Source organism: Micropterus dolomieu, linkage group LG12 (genome assembly GCF_021292245.1).
Source record: "Micropterus dolomieu isolate WLL.071019.BEF.003 ecotype Adirondacks linkage group LG12, ASM2129224v1, whole genome shotgun sequence".
NCBI classification, from domain to species: domain Eukaryota; kingdom Metazoa; phylum Chordata; class Actinopteri; order Centrarchiformes; family Centrarchidae; genus Micropterus; species Micropterus dolomieu.
The window spans coordinates 4,778,768-4,806,020 of record NC_060161.1 but is presented as its reverse complement, the minus strand read 5'-3'; the positions used below and the strand labels follow the sequence as shown (position 1 = coordinate 4,806,020).

The 27,253-nt window shown below is 40.0% G+C and overlaps 2 protein-coding genes across 3 annotated transcripts in view; one reads left to right on the top strand and one right to left on the bottom strand.

Moving 5' to 3' along the window:
- Positions 1 to 4,121: 4,121 nt before the first annotated feature.
- Positions 4,122 to 7,780, top strand: LOC123980707 (G-protein coupled receptor 4-like). Its single transcript, XM_046065225.1, has 4 exons — positions 4,122 to 4,172; positions 4,812 to 5,018; positions 6,706 to 6,893; positions 7,003 to 7,780. Exons 1-4 carry the CDS (start codon positions 4,122 to 4,124, stop codon positions 7,523 to 7,525), a joined length of 969 nt encoding a protein of 322 aa, XP_045921181.1. The 3' UTR covers positions 7,526 to 7,780.
- A 10,475-nt stretch (positions 7,781 to 18,255) lies between these two features.
- LOC123980520 (synuclein-like) overlaps positions 18,256 to 27,253 on the bottom strand; it is a 10,487-nt gene continuing 1,489 nt past the window's right edge. The window contains exons 2-6 of one of the 2 annotated variants that reach the window (XM_046064943.1): positions 22,822 to 22,863; positions 22,525 to 22,652; positions 22,003 to 22,029; positions 19,482 to 19,535; positions 18,256 to 18,815 (exon numbers count right to left, since the gene is read on the bottom strand). In XM_046064943.1, coding sequence (XP_045920899.1) covers positions 19,482 to 19,535; positions 22,003 to 22,029; positions 22,525 to 22,652; positions 22,822 to 22,863 — 251 coding nt within the window. In that variant the 3' untranslated portion in view covers positions 18,256 to 18,815. The remainder of the gene's footprint in view (positions 18,816 to 19,481; positions 19,536 to 22,002; positions 22,030 to 22,524; positions 22,653 to 22,821; positions 22,864 to 27,253) is intronic. The other variant, XM_046064944.1, reaches the window with a different exon arrangement.

Sequence of the window (27,253 nt, the reverse complement as noted above, 5' to 3'; positions counted from 1 at the left end):
CCAAATCACATTCTCCTGTTAAAAGGCAAGCCCATTCTGCCATTAGGTCTGTTCGAGAAATCTGATCTGTACATTAAGAGGAGATGGAGGCAAGTGCAGTACGTTGCGGAGCTTTTCTGGAAAAGGTGGACAGCAGAGTATTTGCTTGTAATGCAAGAAAGGCAAAAATGGACGAAGCAAAAGAGAAACTTTATTCCAGGAGATATTGTCGTAATCGCTGATGCCACAGCTCCAAGAGGCTCATGGATGATGGGCAGAGTTTTAAGCACCACAGCTGACTCTAGAGGACTGGTTCGCTCTGTGAAGGTCCAAACGAAGATCAGCATCCTGGACAGACCAATAACCAAGCTCTGTCTTCTCTTGGAGGCTAATAATTGACTATACGACTCATTCTTTCTCCTATCTCTGTCTTCCATCTGTTTGTTTCTTTCAGATATGGAGAATCTGAAGATGTGAAGATTCTAGTTTAATGTTTAAGCTACAATTAGAAAATAGCTCCTTTGTGTTAAAGCTAAGGTTAATTGTGGGTAAAGTACCGTTACAATTAGGGGCTGGGTTGTTGGAGCTATATTCTTATTTTTGTTTATTTTGGGTTTGAGTTAATTTATAGCCCAATTTATTTCTTTTCTTTTCTTGTTAAAAATAATTTGGTTTATTTTGTATTTATGCTTTACTTGCATTGTCGTTTGTTGGTCACATGGTATTATGTTCATTTGCATAAGTAGGTCAAGGTGAGAGGTGCCGCAGGCACGAGGGCATATGGTTTTTTACCAGCGTGAGAGAGGCAGCAGAAATGTCTGTAAGCTTGCTTATGTGTGTGAATAAACCTCCTCAAACTCAGTCTTGTTATGGACATCACTTTGCTTTGGTACCTCTGAACCTGCATAAAGCCTAACCATGACGTAGCCTCAAGTGGCCATTTGAGAAGTTTGTTATTATTTGTTTTTGTTTAAGTTTATGGACAAATAGCCACTACAACGGTATTTGGACGGTAATATGATGGTGCTCTTTTCCTGTGTTTTCTGATCTGAATCTCATCTTACCGCTTATGGTGATGACTAGTGTTCTTAAATATTACTGGTGTTTGTTTACTTGTAAAGGTATAACCTTTAAATAGTTATTTACCTTAGTTAAATTACCTACTTTGTTCGGTTAAGAATACTTTGAGACCCATGTACAGAATAGGCATTCTGTTGTGTGAATGACCTAAACTTTATTATTTATTTCTGTTGTATTTCTGCAGAACCACCTACATGAACATAAGTTCACCAAGTTAAATTAATCTCTTAATTGTCCTGTGCTCTGCTGTGCCACCAATCCAATTCATAAAGTGCAGTGAAGGAGTACTGGGGTTTTGTCAACTGCATTACATACAGATGTACCAGGGTGAATGGTCAACACCAGAGTCAGTACAGTCCAGAGCTGCCGAAGTGAACATGTGGATTTTTCAGTTAGTTTCAGTTTCACATCGTAACATGCAGTCCCAAACTGTGTCAGTCGATTTGAAGGGGAAACCACCAGCGGAGCAATAAGGCAATAATGTAATGCACAGCAGAGTGTAGGGCAGGTAGACTTTTAAAACTATACGAATTCTTATTAAGTGATGACGTTAGTCTGGTAATATTCTGCCTTTTTCTGAACATGTCAGAGGACACAGAGATGTGGGAGAGATTCAGAATGTGCAGAACGTTTTGAACATGAGCAGAAAACCTGCTGAAACACAGGAGCTACTAAAGTCCAGGTGTTTAATGTGTTACATTTTCAATAATTCAGCCTTTAAGATTTCTTAAAGACAGTGTAAAAATCTCCTCTGGATCTTGTGAACCTCTCCTGAGCTAAGTGTCTCGTCACACCCCTAACTATTAGTGTTAAATAACTGGAAAAAAGGGTGCTCATGTAAAAGGCCTCTCCATCTCAAAGTCCCGGGCTGAATTTCGGTCCCAGTGCATCCCTAACTATTAAATTTGTGTTTTAGAGAAGGAATCGTGTAATCCTAAACCTAATCCTAATCTATAGCATCTTTTCAGAGGACTGACTAAGGCGTCAATTATCTGATTCTCTGACTTGTCCAGGCGACACATAAAACTAAACATGAGTTGTCTTAAGATCTAATCTAATCTAGTAGACACAAACAAATGACTAGCACTATGCCACCTAGTGACACAAAGCAGCAGCCTCATTATGCATCATTATATGCTACCTTAATCCTCTGCATACTCTTTTTCTTATAGTTAGACCACAAATGAGCAGTATATAGTGGTTTAATGTAGGTTCTAAACCTTATAAGCACATTAGCTTGAGAATAAATTTTACAGCGCTGACGGTATAGGTCTTTGTCATCCGTCCAGTCATTAGATATGACATGACCTAAATATTTAACTTCCTCACACACAGCAAGAGGGCTATCTGACAAATAAAAGGTCGGGAAAGTTGAATTCCTGCCCTCATCGCTTCTAACTATCATTATGTGACTTTTCTTAGCGTTATACTTTATGTCATAATCAAGGCCATACTGAGAGCATATATTCATCATCTGCTGCAGCCCAGCACTATATACATAGCAGGACTAGGTCGTCTGCATACATAATGATTAACAACAGCGTTGCCCACAAAACAACCAATTTTTAACCTATTTAGCTGGTCTGATAATTCATCCATATAAACATTAAATAAAATAGGAGACATAATTCCTCCTTGTCGCACTCCATTACTCACATGGAAGGGAGCAGATAAAACATTGTCCCATTTAACCAAAAACGTTTGATGGGCATACCAAAACACTAAAATTCTCACTAAAAATTTAGGGGCACCTCTATCTAGCAGTTTTACAAACAAACGCTCATGATAAATTCTTTCAAATGCCTTTGACTCATCAATAAAATATATTATATATATATTTATATTCATATATATATATATGTAAATCAAAAGTTATACCTGCTGGAAAGCTCTACAATTTGTAACAGGAACCTGACGCTGTACGGTCTGAAAGCCAGTATGACAAGGACTTCCACAGGTGCACCGTTCCTGCTGTGTTAATTGATATGTGTTTTACAAACTGTCTTGGACCTAGATATAAAAGATAAAAAGAGATTCTGAGGAAACGCGCTTGGAAATATAGAAACTTGAAAGTGATCATTTTAATGCACACTGTAAGCAAAACTGTAACACAATGTATTAACAATTGTAATTTTTTTCTCTCCTAAGCTCTGAGCAGATGAGTGATCCCAGGAAAAATTTAAAGTTTCATTAATGAACAGTACACTATATACTTGGTCCAGTGAACTGGGACTTTTATTTGGAAGGATTATACGATTATGAAACCTAACAACCACAACCTTTATGCTACCAATGCCAAATAAATTACATACACATGGAAAAGTAACACATGCTCCTTAATTGCTGTCCGTTATAGGATAGATTTTAAGATTTTATTGCTTGTTTTTAAGGCCTTAAATGTTCTGGCGCCACCTTATCTAGCTGATCTCTTATGCCACCATTCTCCAGTACAAACACTGAGGTCAACAAATCAGCTGCTCCGGGATGTCCCAAAATCAAAGCTTAAAAATAAGTCTAAATCGCTGCTTAAGACGCACCTATTTGCAGTAGCGTTTAACCTTCGTTAACCTGTTTTCTGATGTTTTAGAGTGTTTGTTTCACTTTGGTGATTAGTGATTTAGTAATTTTGATACTTGTTATTTATGTATTTGACACTGACCCTGTTCAGCACTTTGGTCAACTGTTGGTGTTTTTAAATGTGCTATAGAAATAAAATTGACATTGACATTAAAGAATACTGTACATCAAAAAGCAATTAATCCATTTAAAAAATAATGACATATTGGTCTCTCATGTTGTCAGGAAATATTGCAGCATTGTCCCAGTTCATTTCTAAAGCCACTTTAGGGAGTGCAGAGAATCCACCTGAGAACACAAAATGTAGCCTAATTGTTATTGAAATCTATAATTCATGCTACTGGCAATTTGGTAGACTTCCTCTGTAATGTAGCACATTCCTCTGTGGCCAGGGAAGGTAATGAAGATGTGAGAAACATCATTTCAAGTCAATTATATTATACGTTTTAGCTTGGAGAGCACCTCCCTGCCCATCCTGACCATCCATGGCCATACATGGAAACCCCGAGGCAGAGAGCAGCAGCGAAGCCCCCCAGGTACAGAACAGAGCAGCCATTTTTACCAAATACATGATTGATCAGATACCGCTGGAGAGGCGGAGCTTGGGGTGGCAGCAGGCCATGAGCAGGCAGGCGGGCTAAAGCAGCTTTAATGAAGTGTCTTGTATGGAATTAGCCAATGAATGCTAAGAGAGGAATCAGCTGAGCTGTCAGTTGATGTGGCTGGATTAAGATGGCTGCTATCAGCTATTGTGCTGAAATTGTGAGCTGAGCTTGACTTTATAACACCTCTAACTCCCAACATCTAACACGCACTTCCTGTGCTCTTCTTCTTCTATCCCCTTACAATTATCTTGTATTGATTGCACTTTTTGTTAACTCTTTATGATATGTGCTATCAGCTCTTACTAGTATTTATTGCTGCTTTTATTAATATGTATTGTCAGTTGTAGATCTCGTGCTGTATTTGATGCTCTGTTGATGCTTGTATGTTGTTCCTCAAATGTAAGTCGCTTTGGATAAAAGCGCCAAATGAGTAAATGTAAATGTAAATGTTGCCTGCCTGAACTAACTGTGCTTGATTTGTGTGACCCTCACAGCTTTAGTGATGTCACTGAACAATGTTAGGTAGATATTAAAAACCTGCTCCCTTTAATAACCTGATCTGTCAAACAGGTTTCACTCTGTAGAATGGAAGGTCTCTACAGTAACAGCACTTTACCGGACCAAAGCTTTAACTACAGCAACATCACCTGCAACTACCAAAAGAGCATCCATGAGTACCTATACAATGAGCCTGATGTCATATATGTGGTGACATGCGTTATCATTGTTGTCGGCCTTCCTTTGACCCTGGTGGCCATCAGTGCTCTTTATTCTATGGTATGTACATTCTGACTGAGAGTTATTTATTTCCTGTCTGTGTGGTGTGTCTGTCCTACAGTCTGTCTGTCTGTAAAGGATCTGGATCTGGTTTGGGGGCTAGGTGTCAGGGTTGATTCCATAGATAAAATGTACATGAAGCTGATTGGACCCTAAACAGATGCAGTTTCCATGTGTGGCTCCATCCAGCCTTCTCTTAAACTGTTGAGGTTAATGGCACCATTTAGTTACAGCTCAAGACAAACATCAAACAGTCAGAGCAGTTTGAGCAGCAGTATTTGTTTGGTTTTTTTGAGGAAATTGTGAAATTCTTTCATGTAAATCACGTGATAATTGTCACACAAAGCTTACTTCCTGTTGCCAATAGGTGGGGCTATGTTTATAATGGAATACTGGCCAATAGATGTGTTCAGGGCGGGACTCTTATCAAACATGTAAAGTTGGTTCAGATGTGAGCATGTACACTGAAATTATTAATAACTTCCTGTTTCATGGCAAATCATCAATATTCAACGCTGCGCTACGGACACATCTTTTATGAAAACTCACAGATAGAACAACTTTCATTGACCTTTTATATAGATTAAACTGCCAAAATTTGAAGTTGATCAGATTCTGTAGGAGGTGTTCATTTAAGTATGGAAACTGTAAACAGCCACAAATGGGCTGGAATTGAACATTCATATCACAATGGTGGACTTCCTGTTGGGTTTAGGGTATAGCTCCAAGAGGCTTTTGTCTGTGTCTTGGTATGATACATGTGTAACAAAGGTTTCTTGCATCTAGGCGAAACAGGGTGCAGGGGCTGCTTCATTGAAGGGATAGTGCTATGAGTTTGAGTGAATATTGGCCTGTTCAGGGTGGGACCCTTATGAAACATCTAATATTTGGTACAGATATGAGCACAGTGAAGTTACAACAACTTCCTGCCTTGAGACAAAGCATCAAAATTCAACGCCACGCCACCGAGACGCCGTTTAGAAAAAAGTTTCATCATAAATGTTTTGAGGCTCTTCAACAGTTTTGAGGTGGGTTTGGCCAACCTGGTTGGAGAAGTACATGATAGGGCAAATCTTGACACTTAGTGTTGCCACTAGGTGGCACTATGACTTTATGTGAATATTGACACATGGATGTGTTCAGGTGGGACTGTTATCATTCACTCTAGAACAAACTCCCGTTGGAGATTGGCAGATTTGAGCCTGTACTGTACACTGACGTTAAAACAACTTCCTGGACGTCTCGCCACGGGCACGCCCTATGATGAACACATCACAGTCGAACCATCGATGCAGAGGGAGAAGTTTTGAAAGGACTGATGAGGGATTTTGAGTGGATGATGATGATTTCAGATTTTTGCTCTTTTTTTGAGCTAGAGGAAGTTAGCTTGCATCCATGATTTTCTTTTTTAAATCTCGCTTTAGCAACATTGTCTTTGTTCCACTCATGCAGAGCAAGAAACATTTATAATAACTGTTTCTAGTTAAATGTAAGCCTGCATTTATTCAATTTAACTGTATTGCAGTGATTGGCCAGTGGGTCACATCTGAGATTCCTGTTGGATGAAAAAGTCAGAAATGGCTCTGACTGCAGCTGCTGGGCAGAGCAAGATGACAGATTTGGGAGGAGGTGGACTTCACAACATGTTTCCAACTGCTTGTTGACTTTTACCAATGTTTTCCTGCAGGTGAGAAGTGATCATGTTGCTCCCATCTACCTCATCAACCTTCTCATTAGCGACCTGATTCAACTCTGCTGCATGATCGTTGAAGTGGCACCACCTGAGGATGAGATTATATCTGTCATGTCCTTTTGTATTTACCTCTCTGGTCAGATTGCCAGTGTTTACTTCATGGTCTGCATCGCCCTGGAAAGGTATCTGTCTGTCTATCCAGTATGTGTGGAGCTCCTTCTGTGTCTGAACATTATATTAGTTTATAACTCTGAAGCTCCTCAAAGACTTTGTGTCCATCTTGTATTACAGGTATTTGGTCATCGCCCACCCGCTGTGGTACCGCTTCAGACGAACCATCAGGAGCTCTGTGGCGGTCTGTGTCCTGGTCTGGGTCCTTCCTCCTTTTTGTGTTGTCCTTTTCTTTTTTGTTTATCTGGTCCCAGCAATAATCTACCCCATCCTCCTCCTCCTTCCCTTCCCACTGTTAATATTCTCCCTGGTTGGGACCCTCAAAGCCCTGTCTGCTTCCATCTCGGTCCCCTCTGATGAAAAACGAAGAATTGTGGGAGTTTTGGTTCTGGTGCTGCTTATTTATACGATGTTCCTGCCCGCCATCATTTGGTACCTGGAAGTATTCAGTCAAGAGCGCTTGTTCCTGGGATCAAAAAATGACCTTATCCACTTAGGTCTGTCTTTCATCTTTGTCAGGCTGAGTCCTCTTGCAGACTTGTTCCTGTATGTCTTCATGAGGAAAGGGTTCATAGACAAGCTTTTGGCCTCTGTGTGTTGCTGCAGAATGGACAGCAATGATATCAGCAGTCCATCAGTATGAATGATGACAACATTTCCACAGTCAGCTTCATGTAGGCAGAGAAAGAGGGAGAGAGAGAAAGGGGAGGAAACAGGAGGAGAAATGGAGGCCAATAGAAAGGATAGAGACGAGACAGATCCTGTCATCTACTGAGACCATTTCCAATAAGACACCTAACTGTAGAGAACAGGAAGCACTGTTTGGACTCTGCTGTGGGAGAAGTGGCTGCTGGGAAATGTTTTGGTCAACTTGCTCTGGTTCACTGTGATGGCTTCAACACATGGAAATAAAATCTCTATTGTCTATATGAACATAAAGCCCAACCTGCTGTTACCAGGGAGGCATCCTGCACTTTCTGACCAAATGATGATTTCCCAAACTGTCTGACTGTTTCTTTAAATACCTCGGCTTTCTGCAGGGGACACTTTGGAAACTAGCAAACTGCATTTTAGGAAGATAAACTGCTAAAAGCTTAAAGTAATGACTTGATAAGCTGCACAGTGAACACAGTTATGATTTTTGATGTTTGTATGATTTAATAGTTTAATTTATTAACATGTTGTATTGACATCACTGACATTAACTGAAATCACCTGCATCTCTAAAAGAGTATTGTGTTTTTAAATGTACAGTTTATCACCTACTAATTGATCAAATTAAAACCTGGAGTTTGTGCTGAATATGCAGTGAAAGAAGCAAAACGCAAAATCAGACAGTTCATATTTAATTACTATCAGCACCAAAATACAGGAGACACAATTTGCACTAGTGTTTTAATTAATTTCATTTCTGAAATGCTGGTCAACTCCAGGTGGCATCAGAGATTTGTTAACATTGTTTAAGAACCACATTTTCACAAAAATCCAGTTCAACATTTTCATAACTGATCTACCAGATGTCATCAGTACAGATAAAACATTTTTACTGATTAAAGCTTGTCAGCTCTCTCGTGGTGTAAAACCAGTGAAGAATACAGAAACATGTTTATTGGGCCAGGCCATAAAGCCAGTAATTCTGTTATTTACGTTTAATCAAACATTTAGTTATGAGCTTGTGCGTGTTTCTAAACAGGTAAATTATTCTTTAATGATTCTGGCAGCACATGGAGGCTCGTGGATTGAAGCTGGAGGTCCTCAGGGTTTCTAGTTAAAGAGTCCTCCAAGGCTCTTCTTCACATCCAGCCCTGAGAAAAGTGACCAAGACAGAGATTTTTAAAAACAATCCACAAAACGCCTACAGTATCTCACAGAAGTGAGCACACCCCTCACATTTATGTAAATATTTTATTATATCTTTTCATGTGACGACACTGAAGAAATGACACTTTGCTCCAGTGTAAAGTAGTGAGTGTACAGCTTGTATAACAGTGTAAATGTGCTGTCCCCACAAAATAACACATCACACAGAATGATGTCTAAACCGCTGGCAACAACAGTGAGCACACCCCTAAGTGAAAATTGGGCCAAAAGTGTCAATATCTTGTGTGACCATTATTTTCCAGCACTTCCTTAATCCTTTGGGCAAATGTACACAGAAGAACAGATCAGGTTCACAGCTGCAAACTATGGCCTTTGGTCTCAGCAAATTGTTGTCAAAACTTTCTTTCTTTTTCCTTACAAATGGTGAATTTGTAAGGAAAAAGAAAGAAAGTTTTGGTTTCTGACACTTGAGCTTGTGCAAAGTGAGCTAACATTAGCTTTGTTTGTTTGCTCAGTAGGTCATTCTGTACCCCATAATACCAGAATATGTTGTTGACATACAGAATAAACTCAGTTTTAAATTCCTAATTGTTATGTCCTTCTTTCCGTTACTAGCTAACCCCTGAACGTACATGTATGTATCAGTATGTTCTGTACTGACTTTTCATCTAGCGCCATCGTCACATTTGAACTTTGGTTGCTGAAGAACTAATGACTTTCTCATCAGCTTCACCTGTACTTGGTGCTTACGCTTTTTGTGAACATGGCAAACATTACACTTGATATCATCATGTTAGCGTTGGCACTGTTAGCACGCTTGCATGACGATGCTGTACCTGAGTACAACCTCTCACTGCGTTAGTTGCTAAGCTAACTGCTAACAACAGTCAGTCACAACAGCAGAGCCTGGGTTTTCTCTTACTGTTCTGTTTACTCCCCTGGCATTTTGTTGATTATTGTACATTATCAATAACAAACAAAAGTTACTCAAAAGGGGAAATAACAAGTCAGTTTAAAACCTTGTTAGCTTGTTTGAAAAATAAATAGAAGCAAATGGTGCAACAAAGTCTGAGAAGCTAACAGCCTCCTCCATGTTTGGACTCCCCAAACTCACTAACCGTGGCAGCTCCATAGGGCTGAACAGCAATTGCAGTGAAATGTTTGTGAGGCCTTAAGTCGGTTTGAAGGACTCACCTTCGCCTTCCTTCTTGTCACCAACACCAACCAATGAGAGCACGTCTCCTGCATCGAATCCTGCCTTGTTGTCATCTTTCTTTCCTGCATCAGCTGCTGCTCCCTCCTTCTTACCTTCAGCTCCACCCAAAACCTTCTTCACCGCTCCCTCGACTACTTCACCTGCAGAACAAACAGCCGTCAGGTCCTCGTGAGGTCAGGTTAAGTTAAACTTTATTGTCCCCAACGGAAATTTGGTTTGGGAACAGTGCATCGTTGCTTCATAAAAAATAAAGAAAATCACTAAAAACGTTGCACATCACAAAAGACATCAACACGAACCTGAGAAGCACTGACTTGGTGTGGTAGGAAGGGATATTGTGACAACATGGGGCCATGGATTAAAGCTAAGGCGCTAGTATGTTTATTGCACATTATTCAGCGGCTTAATGGAGGCTGGCTCAAATGATCATTTTAGGTGACTTAGGTGGTTTTGTATTGGTACACGCAGTCTTCTTCCTGTTGGCCGGGTTTTGTATTCAGGGATGTTGGTAGTCTGCAGTAGGGCTGGGCAATAAAACAATAATGATAAATATCGCAGTATAAATTTCCTCAATAAAATAAAACAAATAAACGTAAAAAAAGGTTTGATTTAATTCATTTGAATCACAAAAGGATTAGCACTTAATTTTTCTATTAAGGTATTTATTTTGTTGAGGAAAAGGAACAGATTGAACAGATTTTGTCATAATAGTTTTGAATGTCTCAGATTTGTGAAGTGATTCACTGTTCGGCATCAAGTGTTTGTTCTGACCAGAAAGAAAAGTTTAAAACCACAATTAACTTTCACTCAGGAGCAAAAATCAGACTTTAAACCTAAAAGAAATAATGATTTGAGATTTATCCTGATAATTATTGATATTGAATGGCCTAAATATTTTTATTGTGTAGAAACTTTGGGGCATATTGCCCAGCTATTTTCAAATCCTTGCCAAAGACCAATCTATATTCATTAGCCTTAAAACAGAGTTGAGTACTGACATCACTGGCTTTTCTCCTGTTTTGTCGTCTGTATTTGTTGTGTATTCTGAACCTGGAAAGCATTTTCATCAACTAGGGCTTGTTTTTAAATTTGCTTTATAAATAAATTTGAACTTGAACTTGAAGCCCTAGTCTGAAGTAATTTACCCAGCCTGTCTCTATAATGTTCATGGCTGTTTTGTGCACGTTTTACAGCTGAACTGTTCCGTCGTTGAACCATGCAGTAGTTCCATATCTGATGACGCTCTCAAATCATGATCTGATCTGCTGCAGTTTGTCACACAGGCTGTCCATGTGGACGCCTAAAGATTTGGATGAGGACACCTGAGTTACTTCCTGGTTTCTAATGACCACAGCCTCATGGTCGGTAACTTGCCTCAGGTCGAAGACTATGTCCTGTGTTTTTATGTTTAAAATTAGATAGTTAGTGTCACACCACTTAACATATCCTTCTGCAGAAGGCTTAGAACCGCAGTATCATCAGTAAATTTCAACAGATAGTTTAAAAGCATGTCAGCTACACGTCGGTGCTGCTATTCTCCTTTAATTCAAATCATTTATTCACACTTCTTTGTACCGAGCTAACCCGGCTGGAGACACCAGATGTTTCTCTTGAAAACCTTGTTTGATTTTACATGAATTATTTTCACAACAGGAAGATCTTTTAAAAATGTCCACAACGCACAACTAGACAAAAGTGAAGTCTCTTACATACTGCACATATATATGTAAACCATGCACTGTATAAAACAGGTATAAACATACTGCAACTGTACATTTATAAAACGTATAATTTTCACTTACATTTAATATCATTATAAACAGTTTAAATGTTATTTTGCACTTATGTTCAAATAATATTTTAAGGGTCAATAAAGAGTTAAATGTTGAAACGTGCACTGTTGTGTTGCAGGTTAAAGGAAGGCTGCTGCTGATACTGTTACAAACTCAAGGTGGCAGCGTTGGGAAAGATGATTGGAACTCCACCAGGTTTGTATTTTGGTGGGCGGTGCTGTTACTCCGTGGCGTAAAAAAGTCAGTAAATATGCACATAAAGTATCTGGTTTAACACAGCGTGTATAAATACTTTTAAGAAGTCATCTGGAAATGTTTAAACTGGACGGTTTTGATTTAGAAGCTCCTGCTGTTAATGAAGTTAACATGATTAAAGTCGCGGCGACGCTGATGTGTCTGGTTTCTAATGAGGTTCCAGGTGTTTATTTAAATGGTACTCAGATTTAAGTAAGACTACAAAAAGAAGTGGTTGAGCCAGGAAACATTTGTATGTAAGTGTTGTAGATTCCCAAGTGATTTTTGTGGGTTTATTCTCCACATGCAGAAGCTGACAGTGGCTCTGCTAACAGGGTTGCTAAGCTGTCGGTTGTCAGTCACTCTGAGGCTTAAAGATTCAAATATATTTCCATCTGCACAACAGCTGCACTATATTTAAAGTTTATATTTCCACACGGAAAGAGTGCAGAGCAGTTTGGCTTCAGGTTGTATTTCTAGTAAAAACTGGATTTGCGTTAGATTTAACCAGCCTGGAGCAGCAGACGGGTGGGGATTATGAGCAGATATTTGAAGCCAGATGAAGTAATTCACCCGAGGCTTATATCACCTGACTCTGCTTCTCGCAGGAGATTAAAAGAAATGCTGGAGGTGACTGCAGCAAATAGACAGAGCCCTCCGTGTGTCTGTCTCAGGAAAAGTGAAACTTCATTTGAGGCAAATCTTTTGTTTACATGTCGCTCACAGGCTTTAAAGGCCGAAAGGAGACAGATGTATTTTAAAACATTTTTAAAAACAGAATTTGAATGTTAAACTTCTGAGTTGTTTCAGCCTAAAAAACATGACAATCACAAAATGGCAGCTCAAACTAAAGATGGGATTGCATTTCATTTTAAAACGCTACCTTTCTGAAACCTAATTTAAATAAAATTTCTCCACTCTGACTAATAAACATCCATGTCCATTCTGTAGATTGTGTATTAGCCTGTTCCCTCACTGTATTTAAGCTGTGTGATGCTGCCAAACACACCAAATATATAATTAAATACATTTTAGACATGTTTCCCTCCAAATTCAGGTTAATTGATCTCTTTGGTTCCTTTTTTCTAAAATTTGAACCAAACGTCTGCAGGTTTAAAACAATCACCTGACTTCCTCCACAAACAAAGTGTAACAACTTGTGCATCTTTAAATCTCAGTCTCTGACCTCCAAGATGTTTTCCAAGTGAGACTCACCAGCTTTCTGCCCGGCCACTTTTGCGATGCCCTTGTTTCCCATCGCGCTGTTGAGGAGGTTCGCCATGATGTCGGTGTGATGAGTCAGGACTGTGCTCGCGGATGGAGGAGGTTTACTCTTATAGCAGGTGTCCTCCTCCCTGCGGGTGACGCCTCTCTGGTCTCGCCTTGTTGAGGAATCAGGTGTGGCTGCACAGTCACGTGTTCAGGTGTGTCTTCCTTATATGGTTTCCTCCCTTCAGAAGAATTTTAAAAAGGCTGCGTGACTCAACACAACATGTTCACATGAAGGCATGTTGATAATTGGGATATTTAGGATGATTCATTCCAATGAATCAGGGATACCCTCAGGACATCGGGGGCGTCTCCTCCTGCAACCAGCCACATTCACTTCGTTTGTTGTTGCCAAGTAGGTTTCCACATAGGAGGAGTGGGCTTGGGGTCATAACAATAAACACAGTAAGAAAGCAAGATCCAAGATGAGATCTCATAGTTTCTCCGAGACACAAATGAGCTGCTTTTAATACCAAGCTGAGACCAAAGGCCTTTTCTCCCACTTCTCAAATTCATCTCAGGAGAAACAACCATATCAAATCAAAACAAGAGATCTCTAACTGATCTTAACTAAGTGTAATTTCAGTCCAGAATGTAGATCAGAAAAAAAGCTCCAAGACCACTTAGGGGTTATTTTACTCAAGTACTTTACTTACGTCAAATGTTGAGGTTGAGTATTTTCTTTTTATGGAGGCTTGTACTTTTACTCGCCTTCATTTCAAATCCTTATTGTATTTATTGTTAGTTATCTGTTACAAGTTAGTGAGAAAAATAAAATAAATTTAGACATTGAAAATAATGCACTTTGAAATGACAAGAACTGAGATACAACATGTATCTGTCTTACAGAATGAGCACTTTTACTTTTGATACTATTCCTTGAGTAGAATTTTGAGGACTTTAATTGTGGATATGGTGTTCCTCCTTTTTTAAGTAAAAGAAAATTTTACTCTATTTAAAGACAATCAGTGCTTCATTATAAATTTTAGCTGGATGGCGCAGCGGCAGTGTTGTTTGAACAGCAGGAGCTGGGTCTGTCTTACCCAAGTCTCAAAACCTCAGTCTCTTTTCGTCTCATCCTTTTCAACAGTTCCGATTGGAGTGACCTCAAAAAGATATACTATTGAGATCTTAGTGTTTTCTCAAGAGATAAAGAAAAGACCATTCTGAGCAAAAGATTGTTCCTCTGGGACCGTTCAGATCGACTGTTGCAGCTCTTTGTACTCTTGGACTGGTTAAATGTATCCAGGTCAGTTTGAGTAATTTCTTTTCTTTGAGTTTTGAAGTTTTGAAGTTGACTGCGCTACATGTTGCTGTCAGAGTCGTCTCTGCAGTCAGACCTGTCCTCCTGCTTCATGACAACGCAGGTTGTTTCTGTTGATGCTGCCGGCGAGGAGGATCAGGTGTCTGTTGGAGTACAGGTGTTGCTCCGGGCCAGGTGTACAATCAAACGTGTGTGTGTTTAATGGATGTGACGGGCCTCACCCAGCAGGTATGGAACACGTGTCTGTGTTGTGTCTCCGTGCCAACGAGACCTGGTCTGACATGAAAACATTTGTTTGATGTTCCAAAATGCAAATACCCGAAAAAGGTTCCTCCACAGAGACCGTCTCTCACACAGGAGCAGTGGATGCTGGGAGTTTACAGTTTACAGCAACTGACAGAAACAATCTGATCACGGGGATCGGATCAGGAGCTGTTCTGGAGCTTTTGATCACATCACATGGTCTTCCTCAGATCAAATCAGCGCAGAAACAATAAAAATTTGAAAACTAATTTCCTGCCATTCACAAATATTAAAAAACACGTGGGAAGCACGTTTTATTTATTTATTTATTACCATAATGTCTGTCAGTATATTGTATTACTTTTTTGTCTTTTTTACCTTTTCCTGTTTGACTGTCTGTGGTGACAGAAAAAGTACGACCATGAACCACACACATAAATCTGTGCATTGTCATATGAAGACAAGTTCAGAAACTGTGTCCAAGGTTTAGCAAAGTCTTGTTTTTATTTACATGTTCACAAGTAAACTCAAGTGTGCAGCGTTTGCTCTGCTCTCATTTTCTCCAGGCGTTGACAGCTGTTTTGACTCAGACAAAGGATCCTTTTGTGCTCTTTGTTCACACAGATAAAAGACGCATATTCCTTCAAGGTCTAGTCTGTCCAGTTTCTCCTGGTGCTCGTGACACGTGGCCGCAGTATTCAGCTTAGTTTGAATCTTCGATGATCTAAGCCGTCTTAAGCGTCCTCAGGGCGTTGGACTCCTGTCAGCCTCTACAGAGGGAACAGGGACGATCAGCAGAATCCTTTGTAAAGCTTCCACTCCTGGTTTGGTAGTAAGGTACTATGAGCTCTTTAAGATAAGATGGTGCCTGACCATTAAGAGCTTTGATTTTCTTGATGACAGACTTGAGGACACTGATCCTTCAGCAACAGCAGTAAACACATGACTCTTTAAATAATCCAGATTCATTTTAGATTAACTAGACGATTTGTTAAGAACACAACAATGCTTCAATAATTATAAATCTCATCAAATTATTTTTTGATATTCTGAAATGAGACATTCTACATAATGATCTTTAAGTACATATTGATGCATTTGTGCTTTTACAAGCAGGACTTTTACTGTTACTTTTACTTGTTACAGAGTGTTTCTACTCTGTGTTTTAAGTAGTCTTACTGAAGTAGAACAGTCAGAGTACTTCTGGCACCGCCTGGAAACACAGGAGCTGGAGGCAGTTATTATCTGTTTAGTTGACAGCTGTCAGTCATGTTTACGACGCGGTAACACTCGTCTGTCTGGGAGATCCTGCAGGGAGGAGAAATGTACCGACACATCCAAGCCACAACTATGAAACATAATCAGCACTGAAAGTTATTAATAACCCTGAACCAGTTTACTCACACGCAATCATGTGCAATTACAGGGTTTGTTTGCCTTAAAGGGACAGCAGCTGATTTATACAAAGTATTTAATGAATTGTTTGGTAAATAGCAAACAGTAAATCCTGCAGCTTGCAAACATTCAGGAACAGCAGCAGCAGCAGTAGTAAATATAGTAGTAATACATTAAGATGTGAGAGTTTTATTTGTCCGTCACACAGGGCGGGGCCGCTTGATCATTCAGTTTTAACTTCAGGGGATTAAACCTGTTTGGGAGATTCACAAAAGAAGAACGCAGTACAGTACTTACTCCATCACTGCTCACAAGTATAGAAGTACAGACGCGTGATATTCACGACAGTAACGACATCTGGAAATGTCTCTGAACAGGACAAACTTATTATTATTTATCATTTAGGTCTTTATTTAAAACAAAGCTTGTTTCTCGCTGCTAAATAAAATTAAAAATGTAACTTTTTCATTGTTTATTATGATATTCTTATTTTTCTTAAAGTTGGTCTTTCATTCAATACTTTCCACCTTTTAATGTGGGAATATCTTCTTTTTCTTTTTTAAATACTGTCTTTTTGCATCTTGCTGAGCTTTGTCTGTGTGACAGACGGTGGAGTGTGATGAAGGTGGAAATAAATCTGACTGACCCAGTTTCTGCAGCCAGGTGCAGACAGAAACCGCCCATTGTGAGTTCATGTCTACTCTTATATCACAAAAGGTTTCTACAGGAGTTTGATTTTAGGAAATATGTCTGTAATTTCAGACACGTTGTGCTGAAGTGAATAAATCAACATGAAAGCAGCTTTTGGAGTTTTTCTGCCCTCTAGTGCTAAAAATTGATTGTTGCAGCTTCAAATATCTAAGAACATGGTTTAAAAATATTCACAGTATATGTTTTAAAACTCCGAGCTAACATCTGCTCCCCTACACATAAGCCTGACCCTTACATATAACTCAGAGATGAGTCTGATGAATGAAGACAGCGTCCATGTTTTAAATAGATGGCGTCAGGAGGAGCAGACAGCGTTCATGTGTCGTAAATTGTGCCCTTCCAAACTCACACTTGCTTTTTTGCGTGTATAAGTGTGTTCACTCTGACAAATGAACCATCTTGGTTCCGAAGTGGATGTGAAGGGACCGAGGAAGCTGCAGCGGCTGTGATTGTAAAAGTAAGAGTATGTTCATTTTAATAAAACTGAATTAAAGTAAATGAGCAAACAAGCTGGCAGATATTTTGGTGGGTGACAGTCGTGGTCAAATGTTGGCGTTCATGATCCAGTTACAAGTTAACATTGAAAAAGAAGAAGAAGAAGCGGTCAAATGTATAATTGTCATTTCCGGTAAGTTCAATCTGAGACAACACCACCCTGTTGACATTTTCTGACGGTTTCGAACAGTGGCGTGCACAATGATTTTTCTCTTTCAAAGCAGGAACCAGCTCTGTTTCAGAATCCAACTCAGAATGTACATTTGGAGCAAGATGTTCGACATGAATATTGTAGGACAATCTGCTGTCTCACTAAATTATTGATAATGGTGTTCTGCATCCGTTAGATTTCCATGTAGAGCATGTGTAGGATAGGGGACTTTAATGGTTCACACTTGTGAAATTTACACATTTAGTTTTTTTGGAGTTCAGAATAAACTGTAAATTAAATGGAGACATCTGGAGGCTTTTAAAAGCAGAGTGCGCTCTGGAGAAGACTCTTCCAAGATTTATGCATGATTTTTATGCTCAGAGTAAAAAGCAGGGGCCCTAATATTGATCCTTGAGGGACACCTTTATCAACCATTTTGGGACTAACTTTGAAACAATCATCAACGGTCTGAACTCCACCAGAGAGACGGCATTTAAACCAGCTGTAAGCAGAAGCATCAACCATCAGAACTCACAGAAAGCAGCTGAGTTAACAAAATGTTGTGATGAACAGAACCAAAAGCTTCAGACAGGATCTACAAAGACTGCAGCACAGCAAGCCTGACTGAATTATTATCCTTCAGGAGGCACTTAAATATTAAAGTTAAATATAATTTGGTGGTTTGACATTAATTATCACTTGTGTTGATTCTGATCTATTGTTATAATATTCTTTTTCAATGTAACAGTGAAACTGTGAAGAAGAAACAAAGATGTGCAGGTGGATTTCAAACTCGTGTTTATTCACTTCTGTTGTTTTGTAAAAGAAGCTCTGAAGCGACAGACAGAAGTGTGTGTGTGTGTGTGTGTGTGTGTGTGTGTGTGTGTGTGTGTGTGTTTAATTTTAGTTTAGTGGGTTTTCTAGTATTTTAAGTCAGTAAGTCAGTAAAGCAACATGCATTTAAAAGGCTTCAGATATGTCTGTCAGGGGGCGTGGTCAGGGCGGGGGCGGGGCTTGTAGGACACTTGCAGCATCAAATATGAACACTCGGCCTGGGTGATGTCATCCCACACCGACCAATAAGCTGTGAGTCCACAACCTGATTAAATTCATCTCATCTGAGCGTTAAAAACTGACATCAGTGTGTACGATGAGTGCGATGCAGAGACCATGCAACCATGGCAACAGGAGGAGGGCTTCTATTGGTTAATGAGGTTTAGTTACACACAGCAGCTGAAGAATATTGTGGGGTTAGGGAGGGTCAGAGGTCAAAGGGTTTAGTGACGGCTAAAAATGTGATGGTTCCTCTTCTCTCATTGGACGGGACGAAACAGGAAGTGACTGCGAGAGAGAAAAAGAAAACAAAATGAAAGAGAAGACAATTTAATTAGATTAAAAGCAATGAACAGAGAAATTGTGACATTTTCATAATTTAAAGAGACAGTCATACTATTACTATTCGTGGTTTGATATTTAGATAAATCCATTTAAAAAAAGGGCTGTATTCATAACCAATAGATTTCATAGCAGTCTAAGACGGTTAAATGGATTCATTTAGCAGTATGCTAGGCAGGCTTAGCCGGTTTCCGGGTTGTTGGTTTTTTTTGGTTTTCCATTGGCAGAAGTCTGGTACTCTTTTTGGTATTCCAAGCGAGCTGAACTTAAAGGTGAAGCTAAAACACTGCAGACCAGTGAGAGAGACTCGTCACTTGCACGACACGGGACATCCTGCACATTCTTACCAAGCCAAGCTACCATCAATCAGGACTTTTTTATTCACTTCACCCAGATTTAAAATGATGAAGTGCTGACGTTACTCTGTTTGGGTGCAGCCAGAGATCCTGTGTTTGTGTCGCGTTGAAGATGATGTCACGGCAGTTTCACATAGCGTTGCAAAGAGTCCCACCTACATTCTGGGGGTAACATCTTCAACAGATTCACTACTTCCTCCTGTTTGATAAAAGCCACTGTACCAAATGTTCAAAATATTTTCTGAGGCTTTCTCACCTACTGTGCAGCCTCTTCAGTCTGTTCTCCTGCTTTTGTTTTCGGGAGGTCGGCCTGCAGGAGAGACAGAGCAGAGGTCACATGGCGGCCATCAATCTTCACATCCATACAAATCCATTCATTCACAAAGATACATTTCTCCCCCAACAAGTAGACCCGTGTCATTAGTTACAGGAATAATGGCTGCGCTCCATTTAGGTGGTCCAGTTTCAGCTGCATGTGAACCAGCTGCTGGTTGGCGTCCGTGTTTGTTTTGGTGACGGTTGGCGTTCTTGCAGAGTTTATGTTGCTTTGTAGGTTTCAGCTTCTTCTGCTTTGTCCTTTGGCTTAAACAGAATGAAGCAGTTCTTAATGTTATCAGCTACACCTGCGATTTACCTGCTCTGGCAAATCAAAACATCGACTATCACAAAGGTCTGTGGGACGGAAGCCCAAACAAAGCAGCCAGTTTTAAAAGGCTGTGTGTGGTCACATTAACCAGTCTAACCAGTCTCATCTGATTTAATCTTTTAACGATCCTTTGCTTTGGGAGAAGAGTAACTTCATTAGGATACGATGGTACTACAGCAGAGTAAAACCAGAGGAGAGCTGCCCCCCCGTGCAGAAATCGTTCTGTTGGGAAAAGTGAGATGAAGCCAAAGATGAGCGAAGCTGAAAGAGACAGTTAGTTGTTGTTTATGTTGAAAGTGCAGCGTTCATGTTGGTGCCACTCAATCCTGCAACAGGAAACATTTCTACATCCCAAAAAGTTTACTGCTTATTTTCAACTTGTTCTTTATTTTCCCCGTAACCTAGACTTGATTCCTTGTTTCCTAGACTTGATTCCTTATTTCCTAGACTTGATTCCTTGTTTCCCAGAGCTGTCACCTTGTTTCCTAGACTTGATTCCTTGTTATCTAGACTTGATTCCTTGTTTCCTAGATTTGTTTCCCTGTTTCCCAGAGCTGTCACCTTGTTTCCTAGACTTGATTCCTTGTTATCTAGACTTGATTCCTTGTTTCCTAGATTTGTTTCCCTGTTTCCTTGAGCTGTCACCTTGTTTCCTAGACTTGATTCCTTGTTTCCTATAGTTGTTTCCCTGTTTCCTAGAGCTGTTTCCCTGTTTCCTAGACTTGATTCCTTGTTTCCTACAGTTGTTTCCCTGTTTCCCAGAGCTGTCACCTTGTTTCCTAGATTTGATTCCTTGTTTCCTAGAGTTGATTCCTTGTTTGCTAGGGCTGTCTTCTTGTTACCTAGACTTGATTCCTTGTTTCCTTTTTTCCCAGAGTTGTTTCCTTGTTTCCTAGACTTGATTCCTTGTTACCTAGACTTGATTCCTTGTTTCCTTTTTTCCCAGAGTTGTTTCCTTGATTCCTAGATTTTTCAGGACAACAATTCATTAAATAAACTAAGAAAGAAGACACGTAATTATAAACTGTAAAGAAATAGCCTAGGTAACCTTTCTATTAATAAAGGGTGCAGCTGTTAGTACAGAAAAGCGTCACGTGTATTTTTTCTGCCATGCATCATTCTTCTTTGTGCTTTGTTAGTTTTATGACCATCGTCACTCTTACATTAGCAGCCATGTTGGATTCCTGATGAAATATCTGTTAATCTGTCTGTTTGCTGCTCTGTTCGTACTATAGTTACTGTTATTACTGCTACAATACTGCTATCACTATAAGTACTACTAATAAAAATACTACTATTAAAGAGTAGTAGTCTTTACAGAGCAAGAGACATGATGAGGTGAAGACCTGGCACCAGGACCAGCCAACAGGAAAAGGCCAGAGTTTGAGATTTGAAGGTACAATTACTAAGTGCAGCTTTTCACAGCTTCCTTTATTTATTTAGCCCCTTGTGGCCTGGTTATTGATTGATTAAAGTTATTTCTTCTGGATATGTTGGGGTTTTGGCTACAATTTAAAATCAAATGGAACACAGGTATTTTATCATTCAGTATTTTAACATACTTGAATAACGATTTCTGCAGCCTAAGTGACATTAAAAATGTAAAACAAATTATGAGACAGCTGAAAACACACAAAGTGAGCCCGTTATAATAAGTGAAGGTGATTATAGTCCAACTCATTATGTTTAACTCAAAACATTTCTAATAACGAAGCCAAAAGAAGACCAGAAAACAGCAGTGGGAAGTAACTAAGTTAAGTTTCCGTTACATTGTACTCCACTACATTTATCTGCCAAGTAATTAAAGACATTAAAAAATGTCAGAAAAAGGTTTAAACTAGAAATAATGAATTGGATAATATATGATCCTGTTGCATCACAGCGACAGGAGCCTTTCTGCATCCTGATAAGTACTTTTACTTTTGATACTTTTAATATATTTTTGTAACAGAGTACTTTTGCATGCAGTTTCCCTGATATGCAACATGTACTGAGCCGCTCTGAATCCAGTTCACTTCCTCTGACGAGCAGCAGATTTATGAAGCTGTGAGTCCTGAAAAGCCAGAAAGTCACATCAGGCAAAGAGCCTCATGCCATGCAATCACTCAACCTCCCCCGACCAATCAGGCACCTCCTCAGCCTTTGGTCCCGCCTCCTCCTGTTCCCAGCCAGTCACCAGACATTTGTGAGTAAAGACAAAAAAATGAATGTTACCAACACAACACAGATTAACATATTAACAACAGGAGGACTGTTTAAATAGTGACAGAGGGAAATGTAATTCATACTTTGTCTTTTATGCTGCATATATTTATCAGCCAGGCATGTTTTTGTAAAACTTATTAAGTTAAATTAAATTAAATCAAAGTATTTTGTTAATGAGCAAAGTTGAAAAATGAAAATTTGACAATGTTTTATGAACAAACAGAAAAATGTAAATGTGAATAACTACATGAAATAAAATGTTTTTTTAGACGTTCTTGTTAAATACCTGCAACAACCGCCTCTGTAATGCCAGAACAATGTGAACATTGAATTGAATCTTTTGTTTGTGTTACTTAAAAAGAAACAAACTATAATAACTTATATTTAAATATGTTATAACACCGTAATAGATTATTTGACTGGGGTCACGTGATGTGACGTCTCTCACCGTGCTGACGAATCCGCTCGCCACCGCTGCATTCTCCACCCCTTCGACTGTTGCCTGGGCAACCTCGTTGGCCCCGGTAACCGCGGTGTCTGCGACGATGTTGGCCTGTTCGTTGGTCTTCTGGGCAACTGGACGACAGGAAACAGGAAGAAGATATAAAATGCTGTTCAGCATCACTTAATCTCCTTTACATTGGATTTGTTTGTTCAGGATTATCATTCCAACAAATAAAGAAACTAAACAAAGGAATGTCTGTGACAGTGAAACTGTTTGTTCGTTTGTTGTGTGTTTGGTTACCTGTGTTCACGCCGGTCACCACTCCCTCCATCGTCTTGTTTCCTGGACAGGAGGGAAAAAAACATGGTTGCTGAAATAAATGAAATCAAACAAATTATAACCTGTGAACGTTCAGATTATTTTACATAGAGCCAAGTCTGCACTGTTTTATTAGAACATTTGAAATGTTGGTAGGAGTCCTGTTTTCTGATCTGCTCCTGAACACTTGGTCCACCTGCACCTCATGAGCTCAGTATGATGTCAGCTGTCACTCTGCTCATAGCACTTTCTCTCTTTAACTAATCTGTTTTCACTCACTCATTATGTCCAGTTGCTTCTGCTGTTTTCTATAATCCTTCTTAAGCTGCTTGCAATGAAACGCAACACAAATTAAAAACCTTCCAGCCCTTAAAGGTGTATAACTTCTCTCGTTTAATTTTATCATCTGCAGAAAGTGTCGTGTGGGGTTGAAACGCGTAGCCGGTACAGATAATGTACTTTTTACCAGTACGAGTATCACCAGAGTAAAATGTGTCCATGTCTTTTTTTCTAATAAACTATAAATATAGGAACCTTTTTAATAAAACAATCACTAGTTTTCTAATTAATGTAGTAACTTGAAATTCACACTTGAATAACTTCTGGTTGGTCCTGCTCATGTACAGGTTAAACCCCGCCCATTCAGTACGGACACAGATCATTTCATTTGTTGAACAGAATCAGTTGTGGAAATGTTCATTATCCTGAATTTATCATGCAAGACTTATTACAGGTAGGTGACCCCCCCCCCCCACCCCACCTCTGTGTTTTCACAGTCAAGCTCCAGATCAGAAGTTCACATTCACTCAGATGTTTAAGTGTAGAAAAGACGGAGCTGAGGGTAAAATAAAAACAGCTGGTTGCAGCTGAGTGTGAATCTGACCTGCTTTCCTCTGCAGAGACAAACGGAGCTCAGCTGGTTTCTGAATTATTTATTCATGTCACCCGGTTTACACAAAGCAGCAGTGGAACAAGGACTCCGATCCTCTACGTAAGCAAAAGATGTAATACAATGGTGTAGGAATACTCTGTTACAAGTAAAAGTCCTGCATTCAAAATGTTAAGTATTACCATCAAAGTAAAAGTATTCATTATATAGATTAATATATACATATATATTACTGATGTTAAGTGATGATGAGTTATTGATGCATTTATATAAACCGTGAAACTTCAATTAATAGCAGAGTCCCAAATAGCCTGGCCTGGTGTGGGAACACATGTTGACATATAAGCGCAGGTCTCCACGGTTGGATGTATAAAACCTCTCATCCTGCACCGTGTTTTTATTTTCGTTACGTTGCTGCCTTCCAAATAAAAGTGCATAAGCCGCCTGTCTATTAAATAAACTGTTTAAAAGTAGTCGATTTCAGTTTTGTGCAAAAGGAATTAAAGGTCTGTCCCAAATATAGTCAGGGTCAATTCAGTTTACGGTGTATTTATTGAGTAGCAGCTGGTAAAAGTGGAGCTCACAGCTGGGCAGCTTCATAATAAAGTTACATCATAATTTATCAGTTGATTGTTGTTGAATATGAATCATATTTTGTTTTAATCTAAATCTGTGAAAAGTAACCAATAACTAAAGCTGACAAATAAATGTAGTGGAGTAAAAATTACAACATTTCCCTCAGAACAGTCAGCCCGTACGCAGCAGCGTTTTATGGCCTATATTTAGGATATTTGTCAGGTAAAGTACCTCAAAGTTTTACTAAAGTACAGTAATTAAATTCCAGCAGTCGTCTGTGTGATCATTTTAATTAGGCTCAGTATCCAGTGGACTTCAAAGGAACTGCCTTCAACGCTCGGCTTGTTTTGGGTGTTTGGTCCAGATCCAGGTCCAGGGTGATGGTTCTCCCGGTGGGCGTCGTGCTGCTCAGACATGTGACGGATCCGACTGAACAGAGTCTTTGTCTGAGTGAACACATTCACAAACACAGAAACACACTGTGGAAACGCAGCAGCTGCTTCCAAACAGGCAGAGCGTGACGTGGATCTGCTGCTCTGCATCGGTTACAGGAAGGCGGCTTTTACCAGATATAATGCATATTTGATGAGAACGCAGGTTTTATCTCCTCTAATGGATGTGTCCGTCTTTTCCTGCTCGTGTATCACTGCAATTATGATCTATAAACAAGTCATATCTTTCATCTTTGGCAAATGTCCGCTGTCCACACGGAGTCTGAAATGTCAGGAAGTGGTGGAGTCAGAGAGGAGGAACTCTTTAGATCCAGATAACAACACAGCTCAAGAAAAACTTCTAAAGAATCTAAGAATAGAGAACCGAAGTGAAACCAGAGCCTCTGGGTAAAGTTCTGCTCCAGAAATGTAGCTTGTTCTAATAAGTAAAAGTCAACAGTATGTCGTGTGGCTCTCTTCACGTTTAGATCAGCAGTCAGGACGGTAAAATAATCTACAGTGCATGTTTTCAGTGGCCTTTTATGAACACTGTTTCCCATAAGCCCCAGGTTCAACATCACGGAGAGTTCACGGGCGAGTCGAGTGTCTGCGGTCACTTCTGTAATAACAGCAGGACCAGCAAGCGCCGCCCACCCTGAGTCCAGGTTCTGATGGAGGCTTCTGCCTGTTAAAGGTCTTGCCTCTGTGGCCAAGCGCTTTCTCATGGTGGGAAATGTTGGGTCTCAGTAAAACATCTTCGGTCTAGACCTGCATCCAGTCCGCATTCTGGGTTCAAACTAATGTTCTACTTGGCAGTTTAACAAAAATGCTGTTTGTCAGACGACAACGGGACGTTTCTGTGGAAAGAACATTTCTTCACCCAATTCCCAAAGTCGCGATGCAACGATGACCTTTAACCTAAAACACGTTGTGTGTTTTCCTGGCTGTGGTCTGAAACATCGGGTGAGTTGGTAAACTTTGTTTTCTTGGTTGGTTCAGTTTCTTTTCACACAGAAAAAAGTTCAAGAGAACCAAACAGCATCAGGGAGAAGTTGAGCATTTTTATTTAGAGAAATATGTTTGATTGGGCTCCACTCAGATCTCTTCTCTGGTGTTTGAACCAGACTGATCTCAGGTTTCATTCCACCTGGAAAGTCTACTTGATTTGTTCCGGACCAAATCCAATTTGTTTGGCTTCCACGCTGCCCTTTTTGCAAGTGAACCACAATTTGTACAAACAACAAACAACAAAACCACGTGTCCTAAAGTCATCCATTCATTGGACAGATTTTCAGGAGCGGGGAAAAGCAGGAAGCCTGAAAACGACGGAGATCTTCTGAGTGCAAAGTTTGCACTTTTTCTTTCTTATGCAGCACTTCGCTCAAATCCCTTCTTCTTCGTCTGTTCACTGAACACATCAGCATTTTTTTTAATCCTGTCTAGTAGCTGTGATAAATCAGACAGCACGTCCCTTCAGAGCTTCAGGTCAAACCACAAGAGCGCTACGAGAGCGTGTTCACTCCAAAAAAGTGCAGTTCTGTCTGCAGTTGGGTCGGATTGAGGCCGGTCCACGTTCACACCTTAAACGAACAACACCAGAATTAGAACTTATATTATCTGGGTCTCGTTATGGTTGTTTGGTCCACACATCCTCACCAAGAGGGCAAACAAACCTGAGATCGATTCAACTGAACCAAACAAGAGGTGTGAACACAGTCTGTAAAACATATGGTGCAAACACGAGGCTTCAACCGGCTGAAAAACAGATGACTGACAGCTCTCTCCTCCACTCAGACATCAACATGAACCATTCCTAAACCTGATTGGACCCGACACTCTCGGGCGAGTAAAATACACCGGCACGGGGGAGTGTGACATCACTTCCTGTGGGCCTGTGTGTGTTTTGTCATGTCAACAGAAAACAGCCCGTCTGTGTGTGTGTTCATTTCTTCTGTCCTGATTTTCAAAGCAGTACAGTTGTTCTCTGTTTCTCTGTTCTGTAAAATAGAAAGTAACCAGCCGTGGGTTTAGTTAGGTAGTCTAGTTCAGTCTAGTCTTAAAGAAGGGGGACGGAAAACTGAACCATTAACCCTTGAATGCCTGTTTCACACAGAATATTTCATCCACAAGCACCTGAACGTGAACAGTGCTTCACTTTGGCCAGCAGGGGGCGCTGCACCCCCTCAGCCACGCCCTTCCCGCGCTAACACCTAAACTGTGTCGACCGCGCTGCCATAGACGTCGTTTTCCCGGCGAAATGTCCTGAAAACTTTCCTGAAAAAGCTGCCGCCACGTTGCGCCGAGCACGAGACGGCGATTAGTGATCACTAATTTATCACTGAGCGCTGCGCTGTGATTGATTAGTGATCACTGATTAATCACTGAGCGCTGCGCTGTGATTGATTAGTGATCACTGATTAATCACTGAGCGCTGCGCTGTGATTGATTAGTGATCACTGATTAATCACTGAGCGCTGCGCTGTGATTGATTAGTGATCACTGATTAATCACTGAGCGC

Bases quoted from the DNA above. Each gene is read 5' to 3' on its own strand.
- LOC123980707 (XM_046065225.1), top strand. From the start codon at position 4,122: ATGGCCATACATGGAAACCCCGAGGCAGAGAGCAGCAGCGAAGCCCCC. The intron at 5,019-6,705 runs GTATGTACATTC...GTTTTCCTGCAG, and splicing joins TCAGTGCTCTTTATTCTATG to GTGAGAAGTGATCATGTTGC. The intron at 6,894-7,002 runs GTATCTGTCTGT...CTTGTATTACAG, and splicing joins GTCTGCATCGCCCTGGAAAG to GTATTTGGTCATCGCCCACC.